The sequence below is a fragment of the Strongylocentrotus purpuratus genome, unplaced genomic scaffold (genome assembly GCF_000002235.5).
Source record: "Strongylocentrotus purpuratus isolate Spur 01 unplaced genomic scaffold, Spur_5.0 spur5_scaffold_20, whole genome shotgun sequence".
Classification (NCBI taxonomy): Eukaryota; Metazoa; Echinodermata; class Echinoidea; order Camarodonta; family Strongylocentrotidae; genus Strongylocentrotus; species Strongylocentrotus purpuratus.
The window spans coordinates 37,041,060-37,063,248 of record NW_022145606.1 but is presented as its reverse complement, the minus strand read 5'-3'; the positions used below and the strand labels follow the sequence as shown (position 1 = coordinate 37,063,248).

The 22,189-nt window shown below is 37.2% G+C and overlaps 1 protein-coding gene across 1 annotated transcript; it reads right to left on the bottom strand.

Annotated features, from left to right (window-relative positions):
- LOC115927713 lies at window positions 1-21,821 on the bottom strand. Its single transcript, XM_030993911.1, has 4 exons — window positions 21,352-21,821; window positions 6,386-6,414; window positions 3,621-3,726; window positions 1-152 (listed from the first exon to the last, which is right to left on the bottom strand). Exons 1-4 carry the CDS (start codon window positions 21,407-21,409, stop codon window positions 1-3), a joined length of 345 nt encoding a protein of 114 aa, XP_030849771.1. The 5' UTR covers window positions 21,410-21,821.
- Between the last annotated feature and the right edge of the window lie 368 nt (window positions 21,822-22,189).

The following is a 22,189-nucleotide window of genomic DNA, read 5'->3' as shown; positions in this document are numbered from 1 at the left end:
TTACAGCATATCTTTCCCATTATGTCTGTACTCAAACACATAGGTGTTATCAACATCATCTGTTTTCAGCAGCTGTATCAGGTCTGTGTACCCCTCTATATTCCAATAAGAATCGCCTTTGGAGAAATCTCTGGTTGCAAAGAGACCATAACCTGTGCAGAAGACAACACATGAAATCCTTATTTAATCCAAAGGTAGATTGGGGCAGAGCAGATATGAGTTATTCAGGTAATAACACTTCCTTATTTTGCCTGGGTGAAACCCGGCATAGATCTTATGCAGGGTGCAAAATAACCGAAGGCATCAAAGGCAATTGCCGTCGGTGCCACTACCAGTTGCCTTGATGCCCCAGAAGTTACCATATTGTTTTGCTATACTTTTAATATTTTTTGCCTTCTAAATTGATGCGCCCTTTAATAACTGCCTTAAAATGGTGTGCCCTTCAGACTCCTTATTTTGCACCCTGATCTTATGCTATGAAGGGTGTTTAGTCTTCTCGATCTTCTCCTCCTTCTGAAGACTCTTTGTATAACCACCTCTAGCATAAAAATTGCAAAACTACAGAGCTCATACTGTAAAAGGATTTAATTTTGTGAGGGTATAAAATTCGCGAAATTAAATCCCTCGCAAAATTTACATTAAAACTAACAGTAAATTTTCTGTATTCGCAAATTTAAAACTCTCGCCAAATCCTGCTTTTTCTAAATTCGCGAAAAAAAAAAACCTATGAAATTAAATCCTTTTACAGTATTTGGCATACGCATAGCCCCTTGACCCCATGGGGCAAGGGCACACGGTCTACAGAGGGCAAAATGTCATCTATGCCGACCGCATTTTGGTATGCCAAGCTGGACACGTCAGCAACTTGCACACTCTAAGAGCACGGTTGGCATAGGACATTCTTCAAACACTTTGTCTAGCGGCTTAACATAAATGTATATACTTGGATAAGAGTTTATAAACAAAATGTCATTAACCATTTTGTTCATTTAATTTTGGAGTTTAATTGAAGTGATTTCGGAGAGGACATTTTTTGACGGAATGCGTCACAAAATTTCAAATCAATGGAGCACATTACCAATAACAAAATATATTCATGTTTTTTTAGTTTTAACTACCGTGCTTCAGTTTCTATTATGGACTAGTAGGTGATACCTAAATGTTGATTTTGACAGAGTTTTTATTCACACAAATATTAACATTCATGCACATACCAGTAGGTACATATTTTTTTTATTTATCAAAGATGTCAAACAGATCTTTGTACCTGTAGGTAGTGCTACTGGTGGCCTATAAGTTGGCATAATGGTAATACCATTTTTGAGGAAGTCCATATATTATTTTTATGGATCACATTGTGGACTTCAGCAACAGCGAAAAAATACACGGGGGCTCGGGGTGAATTAGCCCCCGAAAGATGTACCCTGATTGTAAAACAACCCTTAACGTATACATTAGGGGACAAACCTAAACATAGATGTAAGGAAGCAAACCAAAACATGGACGGTGGAAACAAACCAACACATCGATGAAAGGAAGCAAAACTTATACATGTGTCAGGAAACAAACCAAAACAATGTAAGAAAACAAACCAAAACTAAAACATCAATTTAAGGGAGCAAACCTTCACGTCTGTGTTGGGGGACAAACCAAAACATGGATGTAAGGAAACAAACCAAACATTGATATAAGGAAACAAACCAAAACATGGATGTCAGTAAACAAACCAAAACATGGATGTCAGTAAACAAACCAAAACATGGATGTAAGGAAACAAACTATGGATATAAGGAAACAAACTATGGAATAAGGAAACAAACCAAAACATGGATGTCAGTAAACAAACCAAAACATGGATGTCAGTAAACAAACTAAAACATGGATGTAAGGAAACAAACTATGGATATAAGGAAACAAACTATGGAAATAAGGAAACAAACCAAAACATGGATGTCAGTAAACACCAAAACATGGATGTCAGTAAACAAACTAAAACATGGATGTAAGGAAACAAACTATGGATATAAGGAAACAAACTATGGAATAAGGAAACAAATTATGGATATAAGGAAACAAACCAAAACATGGATGTCAGTAAACAAACAAAGCATTGATATAAGGAAACAAACCAAAACACAGATCTAAGTAAAGTTGGCCAAAAGTCCCCATTTGACCTACAAACTTCAGTTTACACAATGTACACATGAGGATGCGTCGATCCTGGTCATCTGACCATGGACCATTATTACGGATGGACATTCATCGTTTTCTTAACAAATTCATTGTGATTGTCTACGTCAATGTCGTCTCAATAACATTCCGTAAATGTTTTCTTCACTTTGATCTCATCATGGTCGCCGCCAAAAAGCCGGGACAGAATCAAGATCAGTAATAATACATTTCATATCACCAAAATCGTCTGCTTTTCAACTTTGCTGCTCCCCATTGGGGATGTTTTTTATTGAAGACATACTCTTACAGAGCACACCATCCAAACAAAACCCAAGAGAGGGAAACTGCTCCTTTGTCAATGCCCGAAAATGCTTACGCAGTCGTTATTGTTAAAACAGCCGAATGTTCTCATTAAGATGCACATAATCAGAAGGCGGTGACTATCATTGGATCAAAGAAAGAATCACGTTGAATGTCCATCCGTAATAGGTCCATGATCTGACCCAAGCCAACTGTGGACCTGATTAAAATTGCCCATAAGTCAATAATTGATATGCAAAACATTACACATTGGCCTATCATGGCATATAAGTTTACCTGGAAACAGAGCAAACCTTGGCCTAAAGTCTCTATTTGACTTGCAAACTTTAGTTTACACAATTTACACATATGACTGCGTCTTTATCATCTGGTCCTAGCAAACTGAGGACCTGATCACAGTTGGCTCTTAAGTCCCCAGTTGATATGCAAAAATAAAAATATGGCCACAAAGCAGCAAAAAAATAGAAAAAAAAGTGGGCTAAAAATGCAATAAAAAAAGGAATTTCCACGAGCGCATAATAATAATAATATTAAGCTTTTATATAGCGCTTAAATACAAATGTCTCTAAGCGCTTTACAAATATACTATTAGCCCGGTCATAGGATTCAGTGCTTGCCCGCACACACTGTGCACGATCTCCACTCCCTGGGGAGCATTCCAGCCAGGCGTTACTTGATGCTCAAAAAACTGTTTGACAAACAATGACGGCCGCATCCTACTGCTGGGTACCCATTTAACACCTGGGTGGAGAGTAGCAAGTGCAGGTTAATATCTTGCCAAAGGATATTAGTGCATCTCCAGTCAAGCGCCTTAAACCACTCGACCACGACACTCCCGCATAACTTTTTTAGACTAAACCAAAAAACAAACAAAAATGCATAGCGCTTTGGGTTTTGAACCTGTGGAACTTGAGACGAACCTCTTTTTTTTTTTGCCTAAAAAAACAACGCATCAATGAAGATTCAGAGAACTTCCAAAAAACACGAAGAAATTAGGAAACAAACCAAAATAACGAAGTTTTGGAACCAAACCAAAACATATATGAAGTTTTAGGAAATTAACAAACCAAAATATAGATGAAGATGAAAATGGCATTAAAGGGACAATGCCAGTGATAAAAAAATACCAATGTATTGGTTGATGTATTTCTTCTGAAACCCTGACTGATCCTGTGATATTTGACACCACTTCTTTGCCACTTGCTCTGGGGAAACCCGCCTTCTTGATCGTTCCTGTATAATACATGCAAGTCAATGATTTGATGAGGTATTGATTCAAGTCAAGATTAACTGCAACCAAGATAGAGATCTTCGATATGATCTACATGTACACCTACATGTACTTTCAACATGCAAAAGTTTCAGAAATTTCTCACAGATGTAATGCTGATATTGCCTGGACTTCATCTATTCTATGGACTATTGCCATACTGACCTGAGTAGACCCATGTTCAATTATAATCCCACCTTAGAAGCTCTTTGCTGGAAGACAATTCTAGTTACAAGCAGTTTTTGCTATTATTACTGTTTTGGTAGTTTCTCTTGTGATTATGCTTCAGTTCATTTGCAGATCTTTGTTAATCACACACCTCATTTGACACTTGAAAATATCTGGAATTCATTTACGTCAGAAAAGGCTGACATTTTGATGCTTGTGTTTTTTTTTGTTAGGATCAAAATGGGATTTTGATCCCACCCTCTAAATTCAAGTTCATTCCAGTGTAAATTTAGGTGGGACTATAATGGGGTTAGTACAGTATTTAGTAACATCCAAAGTGATGGGACAGCAGAACTCTAATGAAACTGAATCATATTTAATCAGCTTTTTGAAAGCAATTTCTCAGTAATACAGCAGGAGATCAAAATGGCAATGTTTCATCACCAGTCAGTATAAGTTTATCAAATAAACAGAAAGCTTAAGGTAACGGACTAAACTACCCAAAGCATATGGTCGTTCGTCAAAGCCTAACAGTACTTATAGTTTCAGTGAAACTTTCTGTGAAAGATTTAAAGGGCGGTGACAACAAATTTAAATATTACAGTTATACTTTTGCAAGTCATATGGTTCTTAAAATAATTAAAGTGAAGAGCATTAAAATGTTGGTCAGTCATGAAATGCTCTATACATTTCAATACCTATAATTAAAAATAATAAAGCAGATGTTTGAAGTGCATGTTATGCATTCTATACACCAACCCGTCGAGCGTTTACTGTATTTGGCCCTCTGTTGACGGAACCACAACTGAATCAGCACGGTACATTTTGATTCTGCAAATTAATACGTGATTGCACATTGCAATAGATCAATTGTGTTGTATTATGTATGCATCAATCCCATGAAAGGATATGAACCCCCTCTCTCGGGACACAGCAGTTTGACAGCGGGGACACCACAGTAATAATGGCTTGGCCGGATTGGTGTAAACAAAAGGAATACACACTTAGTTGTCATTAAACCTTCACACTAGACCATGCTTATCATATTTTGTTTGTGACTGAATGACCAATAGGGTAGAGCATTTCCTTAAAGAGAAGGTTGAGTTCTGGGAAGAGGTAAATATAATTTTTGTGAGCGTTATCATTGTGGAAGAACATCAGATTAAACATGTTCCCTGAAAAGCATGGCTCTTCAAATGCCTTCATATTCTAAATATGACATAAAATACGTAAAAATCGGGGGTAGGTTTTTTTCGCCATGTGCTCGTGTAGTCCCATATACATCATTCTGTGTACAGTGATTGTAACTTTGCCAAGCTTTGGCCAAATGTCTCATCATTTTGATGATTCCAGAACCTTGCAATACACACGAATACTTATATACTAGATGATCAACCTTTTCTGATAGATTCCACACCGTTTCTTTCACAATGCAATCACATGACCAGAACTCAACTTTATCTTTAAGGGAGCATGTTATTCAAAAATATTTTCTAGAATAATAAATGTGACCCAACGCGGGTAAATGAGGCTGATGATGATGTGCGTTGACCAACTTCAGATTTTGTTAATACCTGTAATGCATTCTCCACAAGTCTAGGATCATTTTGATACCAAAATCATTAATTTATTACATTCCTTTCCAGAGTTATGATAAATTTCAGATTGCTTTTCTGGAATGCCTTGAATTGGAAATTCAAAGTTATGTGCTCTTGAGAGTTAAAGGGGCATTTGACAATATCTTCATATTTTTATCTTGGGTTTATCCACTGATTACACTCAAAATGTGATGAAATTCAAAAATCTATGAAGAAAAAAAAGCACAAACATGACAACCCCCCCCTGGAAAATGAAGAAAATCCACATTTTGGTAAAAGCACACTGGGGATGAGGCTAATTGACATTTTCACGTCGTAGTCGCTTTAACACTTTTAAATACCTAAACGATCATTTTTAAAAGCGTACATCTTTTAATGGTCAAGGATTACAACAGATGGTGCAGAATTCAGCACCCTTGTAATTAATTGGTGTCGACTCCGATAAATAGAAAAATGAAAGAAAAGTTGTAATTCTCGGGAAAGGAATTGGAGATGCAAGTCAAATTTGGCATATATTCATTTCACATGATATAAACACATTAAATCAAAATAACATGTTGTTATAATTCAAAATGATTAAATTATGCCGACATCCACCTCATTTGACTGTGTCGAGTCACAAATGATTGACAAAATTATGCAGAAATCACTTTTGGCCTTTAATTTCAAAACAAGCAGTGTACAAAATCCCATTTATCATAAATGCTCCCTTAAGGAATGCATCTCAAGAGCATGTAGCCTCACCCCATGATTGTACATAGCAGACTTGAGTTATAGCATGTCCCTGCAAATTGTTTTTCAATTCATATGGTATTATTTTCAAACAAATGTTCAATGAATACAAAAACAAACTTACCATGATTTCGAACAAGTTACAGGAAGTATCTGCAACAAGAAAATAGAAAATAAATATCACTGTGGATTCTGGGGTGATGAGAACCTCAGTTGGCTAGGACCAGATGTTGAGGAAGCATCGTGTACTAGAGCCATACGAAACACCCAGAAACCCCGAATGTCCCCGGACCGACCTGGACCAAAACCCAAGTCGGGTAAGGATTTTTAGTCAAATTTACAGTCCTGTCCGGGTCGGGGCAAACATTTTCGGGGCAGTCCATGGGCGGGTTGAATTTGCATTCGGGTAAATTTTGATTTTTAAACAAAATTAGTCCAAACTCAATATAACCACCCCAAAACTAAATAAAAACCATCAGCATTTCACAATGGATGTATTCCGTTGAAATTGTTGTAATTTATTTTTTTGTTGAATATGCTTATTTCAGAATAAAAACTGCCTATTACAGAATGTAAATTGTGATTTTACGCATAATTTTCAAAATAGACATACGTTTACGGGCCGTGACAAAAATCAGGGGTGTGATTGAGGGTTGGAAAAAAATCCAGGAAGATCCAAATATAGAGCGAAGCGAGCATCCTCACCGCCGGGTCCAGGAAAGGGGTAACCCCACCCCTTTTATGGATTTTACTAGACATTTGGAGAGGCTTTAAACACTTTTAAGAGAAAGAAATTAAAAAATCAACACCAACAAAATCCACAAAAACAAAAATCAAATTTCAAAATCCAGAAAACCAGAGAAATCACACCCCTGCAAAAATGCCCGGTCCAGTCCGGTCTGGTCCAAGAAAAAAACTTTCTGGGTAGGGTGAAAAATTACGGGTCGGGGCTGATGAAACTGGGGTAGTGCCGGGTCGGGGTAGAAGAAAGTCTTGCCCCGCAGGGCACTAATGTGTACATTGTGTAAACTAAAGTTTACAGGTAAAATGGGAACTTTAGGCCAACTTTACTCAGCTCACCAGTTCATCAGGACCATGATGACTCGTCAAAGGACCACTAAGTAATATATTTGTATTTAATGTTTTGCTTAGCAACAGTAAAGTTGGTCAAAAGTCTCCATTTGACATGCAAACTTCAGTTTACACAATGTACACGTGAGGATGCTTCCTGGTCATCTGACCCAAGCCAACTGAGGACCTGATTAAAATTGCCCATAAGTCACCACTTGATATGCAAAACAGTATGATTTGCCAATCATGGCCTATATAATAATAACTCTACTGGGGAACCTAGCAAAGTTGGTTGGCCAAGTCCCCATTTGACCTGCAAACTTTAGTACACAATTAACACATGTTGATGCTTCCTCATCATCTGGTCCTAGCAAACTGAGGACCTCATCACAGTTGGCTAGTAAGGCCCAAGTTGATATGCAAAACATTATACCAGGGCTTTTCAACAACCGCGGGCTGCAATCGTGTGAACCAGGTTCAAGGGGAAATATCTTTGTGCAACTTATTTTCAAGCCAAATGTATTTTTTGCCATTTTCTGTCATAAAAAGGGGGCATGCATACGAGTAGTATTGCAAATACCAAAAATACATGGATGTCGATTTAATGAACATGAAATTTGCATATTATTGATTGATAGCTTTAAAACTATTTTGTCATGAAGGTCTCGCGGGCTGCACAAAATGGTCCCGAGGGCCGCAGGTTGAAAAGCCCTGCATTATACATAGCGGTCCTTTGACGAGTCATCATGCCCTGATCAACTGATGAGCCAAGTAAAGTTGGCCAAAAGTCCCCATTTGACCTACAAACTTCAGTTTACACAATTTACACGTGAGGATGCTTCCTGGTCATCTGACCCAAGCCAACTGTGGACCTGATTATAATTGCCCATAAGTCAATAATTGATATGCAAAACATTACACATTGGCCTATCATGGCATATAAGTTTACCTGGAAACAGAGCAAACATTGGCCTAAAGTATTTGACTTGCAAACTTTAGTTTACACAATTTACACATATGAACGTGTTCTTATCATCTGGTCCTAGCAAACTGAGGACCTGATCACAGTTGGCTCCTAAGTCCCAAGTTGATATGCAAAACATTACCGGTATACATAGCGGTGATCAACTGGTAAGCCTAATAAAGTTAGCCTAAAGTCTCCATTTGACTATAAACGTTACACAATGTTCACATAAGGAAGCTTCCTAGTCATCTGACTGCCAGTGCATTGATGCTCAAGGTAGGATCTAGAAACACACCTTAAGGATCCCTAATACTGTGAAATAGGTGGCACTTTTGACACTTTAAATTTAAATTTAAATATAATATTTGGAAAACAGAAAATCTGTTTAATTCTCATTTAACAACAAATCATAATGGTGTGATTTTCTACAGGACCTGGAATTAGCCCCACTCAAAAAAGCAACTCAAAGATAGCTGACAAGACACTCACTATTGCATGATTACTTTCTATTCTGATACATGATCAATAAAGCTGCACTTGGGAAGTTGGGTCTCTTTGCACTCATTTCAGATAATGTCCTTCAAGATCAGCTCTGAAGGTCAGGGAAAGTTCATTCCTTATGACCTGATATTAGCCACACTCAAAAGGCAACTGAAATTTTAAGATAGAAGATGACAACAAGATACTTAATACTATCACATAATTACATGTACATGTATATGCTTATGATTAATTGACTAATTAGTAAATTTTACCATGGGCTTTAATTGGCAGATTTTCTTTTCTAATCAATACACACATCCACTGCCACGTGTAAGGAATTCTGTGCAAAAGTAACCATAGCTGATGGAGCCACCTTAAAATGTAATAAACACATATTTTCATTCCACTGCCTATGTTTAGCCCCACTCAAAATACAAAGCAACTCAAATTCAAAGATCGAAGATGACAACAAGACACTCACTATTTTATGATTACTTTCTATTCTGATACATGATCTATAAAGTTGCGCTTGGTCTCTAGCTTGCCACAATCTTCGCACTCATTTCTAATATGCCCCTTCAAGATCAGCTCTGAAGGTCAGGGAAAGTTCATTCCGCATGACCTGATAGTAGCCACACTCAAAAGGCAACTGAAATTTTAAGATAGAAGATGACAACAAGATACTTAATATCACATAATTATATTCTATCTATTACTTGTATGTGATCAATAAAGCATTTGTAAGCGTCTCACTCCAGTTTTCGCACTTATTTAATTGCAATTTCAAAATCAGCTTTGATGCATTTGTAGGAACGTCAAAACATATATATGCAGCTTAAAAATTAGTTTTAAAAAAATGGAGTATGGTACACATACTTTTTCAGTGATTTGATAAAACCTAATGATTATTTGACAAATTAGTAAATATTATCATGAGCTTTAATTGGCAGATTTTCTTTTCTTATCAACACACATCCACTGCCACGTGTTAGGAATTCGGTGCAAAAGTAACCATAGCTGATGGAGCCACCTTAAAATGTAATAAACACATATTTTCATTCCACTGCCTATGTTTAGCCCCACTCAAAATACAAAGCAACTCAAATTCAAAGATCGAAGATGACAACAAGACACTCACTATTTTATGATTACTTTCTATTCTGATACATGATCTATAAAGTTGCGCTTGGTCTCTAGCTTGCCACAATCTTCGCACTCATTTCTAATATGCCCCTTCAAGATCAGCTCTGAAGGTCAGGGAAAGTTCATTCCGCATGACCTGATAGTAGCCACACTCAAAAGGCAACTGAAATTTTAAGATAAAAGATGACAACAAGATACTTAATATCACATAATTATATTCTATCTATTACTTGTATGTGATCAATAAAGCATTTGTAAGCGTCTCACTCCAGTTTTCGCACTTATTTAATTGCAATTTCAAAATCAGCTTTGATGCATTTGTAGGAACGTCAAAACATATATATGCAGCTTAAAAATTAGTTTTAAAAAAATGGAGTATGGTACACATACTTTTTCAGTGATTTGATAAAACCTAATGATTATTTGACAAATAAGTAAATATTATCATGAGCTTTAATTGGCAGATTTTCTTTTCTTATCAATACACACATCCACTGCCACGTGTTAGGAATTCTGTGCAAAAGTAACCATAGCTTATGGAGCTGCCTTAAAATGAAATAAACACATATTTTCATTCCACTGCCTATGTTTAGCCCCACTCAAAATACAAAGCAACTCAAATTCAAAGATCGAAGATGACAACAAGACACTCACTATTTTATGATTACTTTCTATTCTGATACATGATCTATAAAGTTGCGCTTGGTCTCTAGCTTGCCACAATCTTCGCACTCATTTCTAATATGCCCCTTCAAGATCAGCTCTGAAGGTCAGGGAAAGTTCATTCCGCATGACCTGATAGTAGCCACACTCAAAAGGCAACTGAAATTTTAAGATAGAAGATGACAACAAGATACTAGAACACATAATTATGTTCTATCTACATGTATTACACATGATCACTAAAGCATTTGTAAGCGTCTCTCCTCAGTCTTCGCACTCATTTAGTTGCAATTTCAAGATCGGCTTAAAAGCAGCCTCAGATACATTTGTAGGAACGTCAAAACATGCAGCTTATAAATATTAATATAAATTTTACTTTTTCATTGACTTGATAAAACCTGATAATATTACTAATTAGTATTACCATGGGGCTTTAATTGGCAGATTTTCTTCTTTGCCACTTGTAAGGATATATTATGTGCAACTAACCATAGCTTATGGAGCTGCCTTAAAATGAAATAAACACATATTTTCATTCCACTGCCTATGTTTAGCCCCACTCAAAATACAAAGCAACTCAAATTCAACGATCGAAGATGACAACAAGACACTCACTATTTTATGATTACTTTCTATTCTGATACATGATCTATAAAGTTGCGCTTGGTCTCTAGCTTGCCACAATCTTCGCACTCATTTCTAATATGCCCCTTCAAGATCAGCTCTGAAGGTCAGGGAAAGTTCATTCCGCATGACCTGATAGTAGCCACACTCAAAAGGCAACTGAAATTTTAAGATAGAAGATGACAACAAGATACTAGCACATAATTATGTTCTATCTACATGTACATTATTACACATGATCACTAAAGCATTTGTAAGCGTCTCTCCTCAGTCTTCGCACTCATTTAGTTGCAATTTCAAGATCGGCTTAAAAGCAGCCTCAGATACATTTGTAGGAACGTCAAAACATGCAGCTTATAAATATTAATATAAATTATACTTTTTCATTGACTTGATAAAACCTGATAATATTACTAATTAGTATTACCATGGGGCTTTAATTGGCAGATTTTCTTCTTTGCCACTTGTAAGGATATATTATGTGCAACTAACCATAGCTTATGGAGCTGCCTTAAAATGAATAAACACATATTTTCATTCCACTGCCTATGTTTAGCCCCACTCAAAATACAAAGCAACTCAAATTCAACGATCGAAGATGACAACAAGACACTCACTATTTTATGATTACTTTCTATTCTGATACATGATCTATAAAGTTGCGCTTGGTCTCTAGCTTGCCACAATCTTCGCACTCATTTCTAATATGCCCCTTCAAGATCAGCTCTGAAGGTCAGGGAAAGTTCATTCCGCATGACCTGATAGTAGCCACACTCAAAAGGCAACTGAAATTTTAAGATAGAAGATGACAACAAGATACTTAATATCACATAATTATATTCTATCTATTACTTGTATGTGATCAATAAAGCATTTGTAAGCGTCTCACTCCAGTTTTCGCACTTATTTAATTGCAATTTCAAAATCAGCTTTGATGCATTTGTAGGAACGTCAAAACATATATATGCAGCTTAAAAATTAGTTTTAAAAAAATGGAGTATGGTACACATACTTTTTCAGTGATTTGATAAAACCTAATGATTATTTGACAAATTAGTAAATATTATCATGAGCTTTAATTGGCAGATTTTCTTTTCTTATCAACACACATCCACTGCCACGTGTTAGGAATTCGGTGCAAAAGTAACCATAGCTGATGGAGCCACCTTAAAATGTAATAAACACATATTTTCATTCCACTGCCTATGTTTAGCCCCACTCAAAATACAAAGCAACTCAAATTCAAAGATCGAAGATGACAACAAGACACTCACTATTTTATGATTACTTTCTATTCTGATACATGATCTATAAAGTTGCGCTTGGTCTCTAGCTTGCCACAATCTTCGCACTCATTTCTAATATGCCCCTTCAAGATCAGCTCTGAAGGTCAGGGAAAGTTCATTCCGCATGACCTGATAGTAGCCACACTCAAAAGGCAACTGAAATTTTAAGATAAAAGATGACAACAAGATACTTAATATCACATAATTATATTCTATCTATCACTTGTATGTGATCAATAAAGCATTTGTAAGCGTCTCACTCCAGTTTTCGCACTTATTTAATTGCAATTTCAAAATCAGCTTTGATGCATTTGTAGGAACGTCAAAACATATATATGCAGCTTAAAAATTAGTTTTAAAAAAATGGAGTATGGTACACATACTTTTTCAGTGATTTGATAAAACCTAATGATTATTTGACAAATTAGTAAATATTATCATGAGCTTTAATTGGCAGATTTTCTTTTCTTATCAACACACATCCACTGCCACGTGTTAGGAATTCGGTGCAAAAGTAACCATAGCTGATGGAGCCACCTTAAATGTAATAAACACATATTTTCATTCCACTGCCTATGTTTAGCCCCACTCAAAATACAAAGCAACTCAAATTCAAAGATCGAAGATGACAACAAGACACTCACTATTTTATGATTACTTTCTATTCTGATACATGATCTATAAAGTTGCGCTTGGTCTCTAGCTTGCCACAATCTTCGCACTCATTTCTAATATGCCCCTTCAAGATCAGCTCTGAAGGTCAGGGCAAGTTCATTCCGCATGACCTGATAGTAGCCACACTCAAAAGGCAACTGAAATTTTAAGATAAAAGATGACAACAAGATACTTAATATCACATAATTATATTCTATCTATTACTTGTATGTGATCAATAAAGCATTTGTAAGCGTCTCACTCCAGTTTTCGCACTTATTTAATTGCAATTTCAAAATCAGCTTTGATGCATTTGTAGGAACGTCAAAACATATATATGCAGCTTAAAAATTAGTTTAAAAAAAATGGAGTATGGTACACATACTTTTTCAGTGATTTGATAAAACCTAATGATTATTTGACAAATAAGTAAATATTATCATGAGCTTTAATTGGCAGATTTTCTTTTCTTATCAATACACACATCCACTGCCACGTGTTAGGAATTCTGTGCAAAAGTAACCATAGCTTATGGAGCTGCCTTAAAATGAAATAAACACATATTTTCATTCCACTGCCTATGTTTAGCCCCACTCAAAATACAAAGCAACTCAAATTCAAAGATCGAAGATGACAACAAGACACTCACTATTTTATGATTACTTTCTATTCTGATACATGATCTATAAAGTTGCGCTTGGTCTCTAGCTTGCCACAATCTTCGCACTCATTTCTAATATGCCCCTTCAAGATCAGCTCTGAAGGTCAGGGAAAGTTCATTCCGCATGACCTGATAGTAGCCACACTCAAAAGGCAACTGAAATTTTAAGATAGAAGATGACAACAAGATACTAGAACACATAATTATGTTCTATCTACATGTACATGTATTACACATGATCACTAAAGCATTTGTAAGCGTCTCTCCTCAGTCTTCGCACTCATTTAGTTGCAATTTCAAGATCGGCTTAAAAGCAGCCTCAGATACATTTGTAGGAACGTCAAAACATGCAGCTTATAAATATTAATATAAATTATACTTTTTCATTGACTTGATAAAACCTGATAATATTACTAATTAGTATTACCATGGGGCTTTAATTGGCAGATTTTCTTCTTTGCCACTTGTAAGGATATATTATGTGCAACTATACCCTTACCAAAGAAAACTGCTTAATAAGCCTTCGATAAGCCTTCGCTAAGCCTTCACAAAGCCTTCAAAGACTTCATAAGCCTTCGAAGGCTTGTTTTAGTCTTCGACTGCTTATTAGTTTGCGAGAGCTAAGCCTTCAAAGACTTTCATATAAGCATCCAAAAATGTTGACTGCTTATTAAGCAGTCAGTAGAAAATAAGCCTTCAAGATAAGCAGTCGCTGAAAATAAGCCTTCAAAGATAAGCAGTCACTTTTAAAGAAGACCGCGAAGGCCTTCATTTTCCAAATGTGTGCTGCCATCTAGTGGTAGAAGGCGAATAGGCCAACCGGTAATTTTCAAATTCAAATCTTCACTGAGACTCTGAGCTGAGCTGAACGGCGCATATTTCAATCATTACTTTGCAATTTCGCCAGATTTGTCTTCCTGTAAAACCCACAGTATAGGGAATAAGGGGTAGATTATTTACACCAGGAAAGAAGAATTTTGAGAGTATTCTAGAGCAAGAATTTAACAAATGAGAAAGGATCGAATTTTGTTACCAAGATTACAGTCCCACACAAGCACTCTTGTGTTGGAGAAATACGATCAACTTTGCTTTGCACTGGACTGCTAGCTGCTGGAGCTACTTTAAACATCTTCATTTTGTCCAGAAGGTGAGTAATACAATTACACAATACGAAATTGAGTTTGCTTTCTGTACAGATTAGGAAATTGCATGGTCATTGATTTTGTAAATACTTGTTCACAAATATATTTGAGCAAATTAGCGCAGCTGCAGTTTGATGACGGAAGGTTTAGGTAATATAGGCAGTCGAAGGTTTGTACCCAGTGGACAACGCTCGAAGGTTTAGGGGATAAGCAGTCGACAACGAAGGTTTAGGTGATTCAACGACGAAGGTATAAGCAGTCAATGATGAAGGCTTAGCTAATTTGCATATTAACTTGGCTGTGGGAAGGCCTACGGACTGCTTATAAGCCTTCGAAGGCTTAGGAAGGTTTAAACACAACTGCTTATATAGAGCTTCATTATAAGCAGTCGACTGCTTATTTAGAGCTTCATTATAAGCAGTCGACTGCTTATTTAGAGCTTCATTATAAGCAGTCGACTGCTTATTTAGAGCTTCATTATAAGTAGTCGAAGCTAATTTGCATATTAACTTGGCTGTGGGAAGGCCTATCGACTGCTTACAAGCCTTCGAAGGCTTGCAGCAATACATTGACATGCATGTTGCAAATGAAGGCTTGCGACTGCTTATATCGACTGCTTGTGACTGCTTATGCGACTGCTTAGCGAAGGCCTTCAGTTCGGTAAGGGATAACCATAGCTTATGGAGCTGCCTTAAAATGAAATAAACACATATTTTCATTCCACTGCCTATGTTTAGCCCCACTCAAAATACAAAGCAACTCAAATTCAACGATCGAAGATGACAACAAGACACTCACTATTTTATGATTACTTTCTATTCTGATACATGATCTATAAAGTTGCGCTTGGTCTCTAGCTTGCCACAATCTTCGCACTCATTTCTAATATGCCCCTTCAAGATCAGCTCTGAAGGTCAGGGAAAGTTCATTCCGCATGACCTGATAGTAGCCACACTCAAAAGGCAACTGAAATTTTAAGATAGAAGATGACAACAAGATACTAGCTATGTTCTATCTACATGTATTACAAATGATCACTAAAGCATTTGTAAGCGTCTCTCCTCAGTCTTCGCACTCATTTAGTTGCAATTTCAAGATCGGCTTAAAAGCAGCCTCAGATACATTTGTAGGAACGTCAAAACATGCAGCTTATAAATATTAATATAAATTATACTTTTTCATTGACTTGATAAAACCTGATAATATTACTAATTAGTATTACCATGGGGCTTTAATTGGCAGATTTTCTTCTTTGCCACTTATAAGGATATATTATGTGCAACTAACCATAGCTTATGGAGCTGCCTTAAAATGAAATAAACACATATTTTCATTCCACTGCCTATGTTTAGCCCCACTCAAAATACAAAGCAACTCAAATTCAACGATCGAAGATGACAACAAGACACTCACTATTTTATGATTACTTTCTATTCTGATACATGATCTATAAAGTTGCGCTTGGTCTCTAGCTTGCCACAATCTTCGCACTCATTTCTAATATGCCCCTTCAAGATCAGCTCTGAAGGTCAGGGAAAGTTCATTCCGCATGACCTGATAGTAGCCACACTCAAAAGGCAACTGAAATTTTAAGATAGAAGATGACAACAAGATACTTAATATCACATAATTATATTCTATCTATTACTTGTATGTGATCAATAAAGCATTTGTAAGCGTCTCACTCCAGTTTTCGCACTTATTTAATTGCAATTTCAAAATCAGCTTTGATGCATTTGTAGGAACGTCAAAACATATATATGCAGCTTAAAAATTAGTTTTAAAAAAATGGAGTATGGTACACATACTTTTTCAGTGATTTGATAAAACCTAATGATTATTTGACAAATTAGTAAATATTATCATGAGCTTTAATTGGCAGATTTTCTTTTCTTATCAACACACATCCACTGCCACGTGTTAGGAATTCTGTGCAAAAGTAACCATAGCTGATGGAGCCACCTTAAAATGTAATAAACACATATTTTCATTCCACTGCCTATGTTTAGCCCCACTCAAAATACAAAGCAACTCAAATTCAAAGATCGAAGATGACAACAAGACACTCACTATTTTATGATTACTTTCTATTCTGATACATGATCTATAAAGTTGCGCTTGGTCTCTAGCTTGCCACAATCTTCGCACTCATTTCTAATATGCCCCTTCAAGATCAGCTCTGAAGGTCAGGGAAAGTTCATTCCGCATGACCTGATAGTAGCCACACTCAAAAGGCAACTGAAATTTTAAGATAGAAGATGACAACAAGATACTAGCTATGTTCTATCTACATGTATTACACATGATCACTAAAGCATTTGTAAGCGTCTCTCCTCAGTCTTCGCACTCATTTAGTTGCAATTTCAAGATCGGCTTAAAAGCAGCCTCAGATACATTTGTAGGAACGTCAAAACATGCAGCTTAAATATTAATAGAAATTATACTTGTTCATTGACTTGATAAAACCTGATAATATTACTAATTAGTATTACCATGGGGCTTTAATTGGCAGATTTTCTTCTTTGCCACTTGTAAGGATATATGTGCAACTAACCATAGCTTATGGAGCTGCCTTAAAATGAAATAAACACATATTTTCATTCCACTGCCTATGTTTAGCCCCACTCAAAACACAAAGCAACTCAAATTCGCTGGCTTTGGGGATTTTCACCAAACTCTTTTATGAAATGTGCACAAGATCATGTGACCTCAAACACTCTGTCTGTCGCGGTGGAGAAAGAAAAAGTTCAACATTTTGAATTTTCTCGCTTTCCGCAGCGTCTGTGTCGCTGGCATTTTTTTCGGAGACGCTGAAGTCACCAAAGCCTTCGTGAAAGCCTCAGCGGCGTCTCCCACTGGCGTAAAAAACGCCTGAGTATAATCCTGGCTTAACAAAGCTCAGTGTACTTCAGTATCTTGCCAGTCTTATCACATTTTAGATACCACTAGTGAAGACCAGGAAATGTTTGTACCGCATGATATTATCCCCACTCAAAAAGTAGAAAAAATGTGGAAGATGACAACAAGATATTAATAAATGATCACTTATTTGTTAAGTGTCATATTCCTCAGTCTTCGTGCTAATACAGTATGGATGATCAGCTGACAGGCGACACATTTTTAAGCAATATTTATAGCATTTGAGAATTTGTCCACTAAATGTGAATGGTCAGTAAATTCCAAAATACACACCTTAAATTATTGTTGTTCATCTTTTCATATCGACTCCCATCTGATTAAGCATCTGACCTCTTTTTCCATATTCTATCACGTTTAATCTTCTCTTGACAAGAGTCAATTGTTTATACAGCAATCTGTGTTCATTCCACTTTGTCATCAAAATGTCATTTGATACTTTTTTAGGGATTTCACCTCGCAAAATTGCAGCTGTTGTTGAAGAGGCTTTACTGGTGCAAATTGATTTTGCAGTATTCACACAAATCTGTCCACGAGTTGATGGAAGTGATGCTGATGTCCATGTAGGAAATAGAGACGACGATGATGATGAGAGGGTATGGCTGTGACTGTTAGAATGGCTGTTATCTTCAGTAACAATATGGCTTCTTGTTGCCGGGCTATCAACTTGAATGTGACTTGTGTGATTATCTTCCTGAGCTAATTTCACTTCTCTGATTTTTACCTTTCTTCTCTTTAGGTATGCTCTTCTGTTCTCTTTGCTGTGCCTACCCATTAGGCCTATTTACCATTCAGTATCCTATAAACATGCTCAGGGGTGTACCAGGCCTGTCCGCTCTAAGGGGCAAATTTCCCGATCTCTGGCAAACTTTCCCAGTCAGGGGGGGGGGGGGGTCAAAAGGCTAATTATTCCCTGTCAGAGTGCTATCAAATCCTGAAATAGACAAGATATAATAAATTGTTGAAAATTTAGTGAGCATTTGGTAACACAGGGGAAATCGAACAGTGATTTTTTTTACAGGCCTTCATTTCTAAAAAAATCAGGAGCTCTGTTGATCTCTCTCCTTAGTTTACTAAGGTGCTGAACAAGGAGCTCTATCTTTGCACATCTGTATTTCAAGTAGTACTAAAGAGCTCAGTATGTAAATCGAGGTCCTGAAATGTTGTTAAGGAGAGCTAGAGCTCTGGTGCTCAAAATATTGAGATCCTCAAATGTGAAGGTCAGGGTAAACCATTTTAAACCAACAACAAGTTCTATTCTGAATTTGAACTTGGCAAATTTTTCCAAAAAAAATTTGAAGGTGAAATTAAAAATGTCATGGCCGAGGAAAAATAAAGGGTGCTACTGAAGGGTTCACACAACAATTATGCTCTCCATAGACGTGTTACCTATTAAACGTGTTATAAGGGGTTGACATTTCTGACTGAGCATAAGTCAAGTTACATTTACATGTACCTCTCGTGTTGAGAACTGAATTTGACATTCTTAAATGATCGAGAGACATTTTTACACAATATATCTGAATACGACATGACATTTGCACTGTCCAGGCCGACGCTTACCCGTGCCCGGGAGCTAGCGCTAGCATGGTATCGTGGGTAAAAATGTTTCCAGCTCAATCACTGTCAACTCACCACTCAGAAACTGGGACCAAATGTCCGGATTTCTGTTTGGACTCGGAGGTCAAGTCATCTTTGGTTTTAAAAACAGCATTGTTTACAATTATTATTATTGAATCAGCGCCTTCAACTGGAACTCAAGGTAAAATAAGTTGAGTTTTCGGTATACTTCTAGTCTTCTACCATAGTATGGTGGTAATTTTTTTTTTTAAATAATTTTTATTATAAAAGAAAACACGGCGTCCGACTATTTGACTGTAAGCCTGGAAGTGTACTCGAGTACCTCATTACACGGTTATTCACAGCCTTACAGTACACGCGAGGTTTCTTTAGATTGGTGCCGCCTCTGTGCAACGAGCTGCTTGCGGCGAGTTCACAGGGCGCACCATCTGGAAAAACCGAGCGTACACTGCATTTACATTACGCACAACAGGGTCAAGTGCGTTATTTGTTTTATAAAATACCGACACATGAAAATCAAAACAAACAAAAGTTTAGAGTCTACGAGAGTTATATCTAGAGTATATTATGTTCATGTTGGTTCTAGAAAATGGAAAGATAAGACCCTGCGGCCTTGCAGGCTTACCAAAAAGTCCACGGGATTCCACTTGCCTTGACTCGAGTAAAAATAAAATCCATACATCAGACAGCTGAAATTCATGGCTTCATTATAGAATCCATAAGTCAAAACAGCTAGGCCTAACTCCAAGGCAAAAGTTAACAAAAAATTGTTTTCTAATAATACTCCGCTCCCCGCTTTAGATCTATATCTAGCTAGATACGCGTACGCTGCGCTAGATATCGATTTCTTAGCGTGCAATATGACTTTTATATAATTGCTAGGGTCTAATTATTAAGTTGGATTAAGCCTCACACTTTGAGTTTGATTTAGCACAGAATATCACGGACCTCCTCGATCGCTGCGATAATTTAATAGCGCCGCCAAGCAGTATATTCTACTAGAATCTAGGTCTAGGCCTACGCCTTTTTTTTCAACGAGGACGTCCGCATTTGGGAGGTGCATTCCACGGTTTGAAGGTGTGTAGATCTAGTTCTAGATCTAGACTAGATCTAGATCTAGAATCTATATCTAATGAACGTCCACGTTTGCCTGTAAACACAAACGCTGATTATATTTATTACCTACATCTAGATCTAGATCATAGATGTCTAGACTCTACTATCTCTAGACTAGTCTAGTTCTAGATCTAGTCTAAACTCTAGAGCTAGGGAGTAGATCTAGAGTCTAGGCCCTTTTTGGAAGTTAAATTAAACTTGTTTCGGAATTAGCCTAGATCTAGACCTAGATTTAGATCTAGCTCCGTTGAAAGTTAGGCCTACTGATCGTCATGACCATCATGCTACACCATAATTAAAGAACTCACCCTAGAACAAGTTGTAACCCCGTTGTCCAGTAATGTCTACTGCACTACATAAAAACCCGTTTTCCATCACAACCATGTGCAAAAGAATGTAACTCTCATGATCAAAAACAAACAACCACAACAGATCTTCCAATTCCATGCAACAGTATACAATACGGGAGCTGTCGCATACATTTAGGATGAAAAGAGCCTCTTCAATTCCGGAAAAAATGAATACTCCATGCAAATGGGACGTCATTTTCTTTGTCCATACTCATGATCTAGATCTAGTCATGCATAGGCCTAATCGGTCCTGGTTTAAAATGCATGGATGCTACGTAGGAGTACCACGTTGCCGTTGGGCCGTTATAGAGGTCTATAGACTAGTCTAATTATTTGTTTTTAGTAAATAAGCCTATGGCCTGCCGTCAACCCTGGGTTGTGATCTCGTCCAAGTTAATGTAATTAAAACAAGTACATGCATAAAATACTTACTCACCTCTCTCTGTTGTTGTCAGTTGTTCAGTGCAGCTAGCTTTTCCAATCGTGATCTGCATGTATGCGCGTGGACGTGGCCACGTCCACGCGCATACTGCACGGCCACTGTACTAGCTACCGAAATTGCCGCGAAAAACCTGGGGCGCGCGAAAGATGCCCGACCGCGGACTGGCCTCGAAGAACCACTAGAGGGCTTTAGGGTCTCCTCTATCGTGTCAGGCGGTGAAATATGACACACGGCAGATCCTTTACACACTTTATGTATGATTTAGCACAGGATACCGCGGACTTCCTTGGATCGATGCGATAATTTAATTCGGACACACCAAACACTATCTAATCCCTTTGCTTCAGTTTTTTTTTCACCGAGGACGTCCGCATTTGGCGAGTGTCCACGGTTTGAAGGTGTGTATTATAATGAACGTCCACGTTTGCCTGGAAACACAAACGCACACACACACACGCACGCACACACATACACACAGGCACACGCAAACACATGAGCGTTCCATTCCAAACTGTTACTTTTTGTGAGGAATTATTCTTCTCGTACGAAAAGTTGAGTGGCCGCTGTCCTCTTGGTGCGTATTGGCGGATGTTGTGCTTCATGACGACGATGATGATGATGGTGATAATGATGATGAAGATTAAGATGATGAAAATGATGATGATGATGATGACATGATGGTGGTAGTGAAAGTGTACTAAAGGGAATTATTGTCAGGGCTATGCCACTTAAACATTCAGCGATCTTGATAAAAATCAATTCTTAATCAGAAAAGGGGAAATAATGAAACAATTGTCGCCGCGTGTGTTGTGTGTGCGTGTGTGTGCATGCA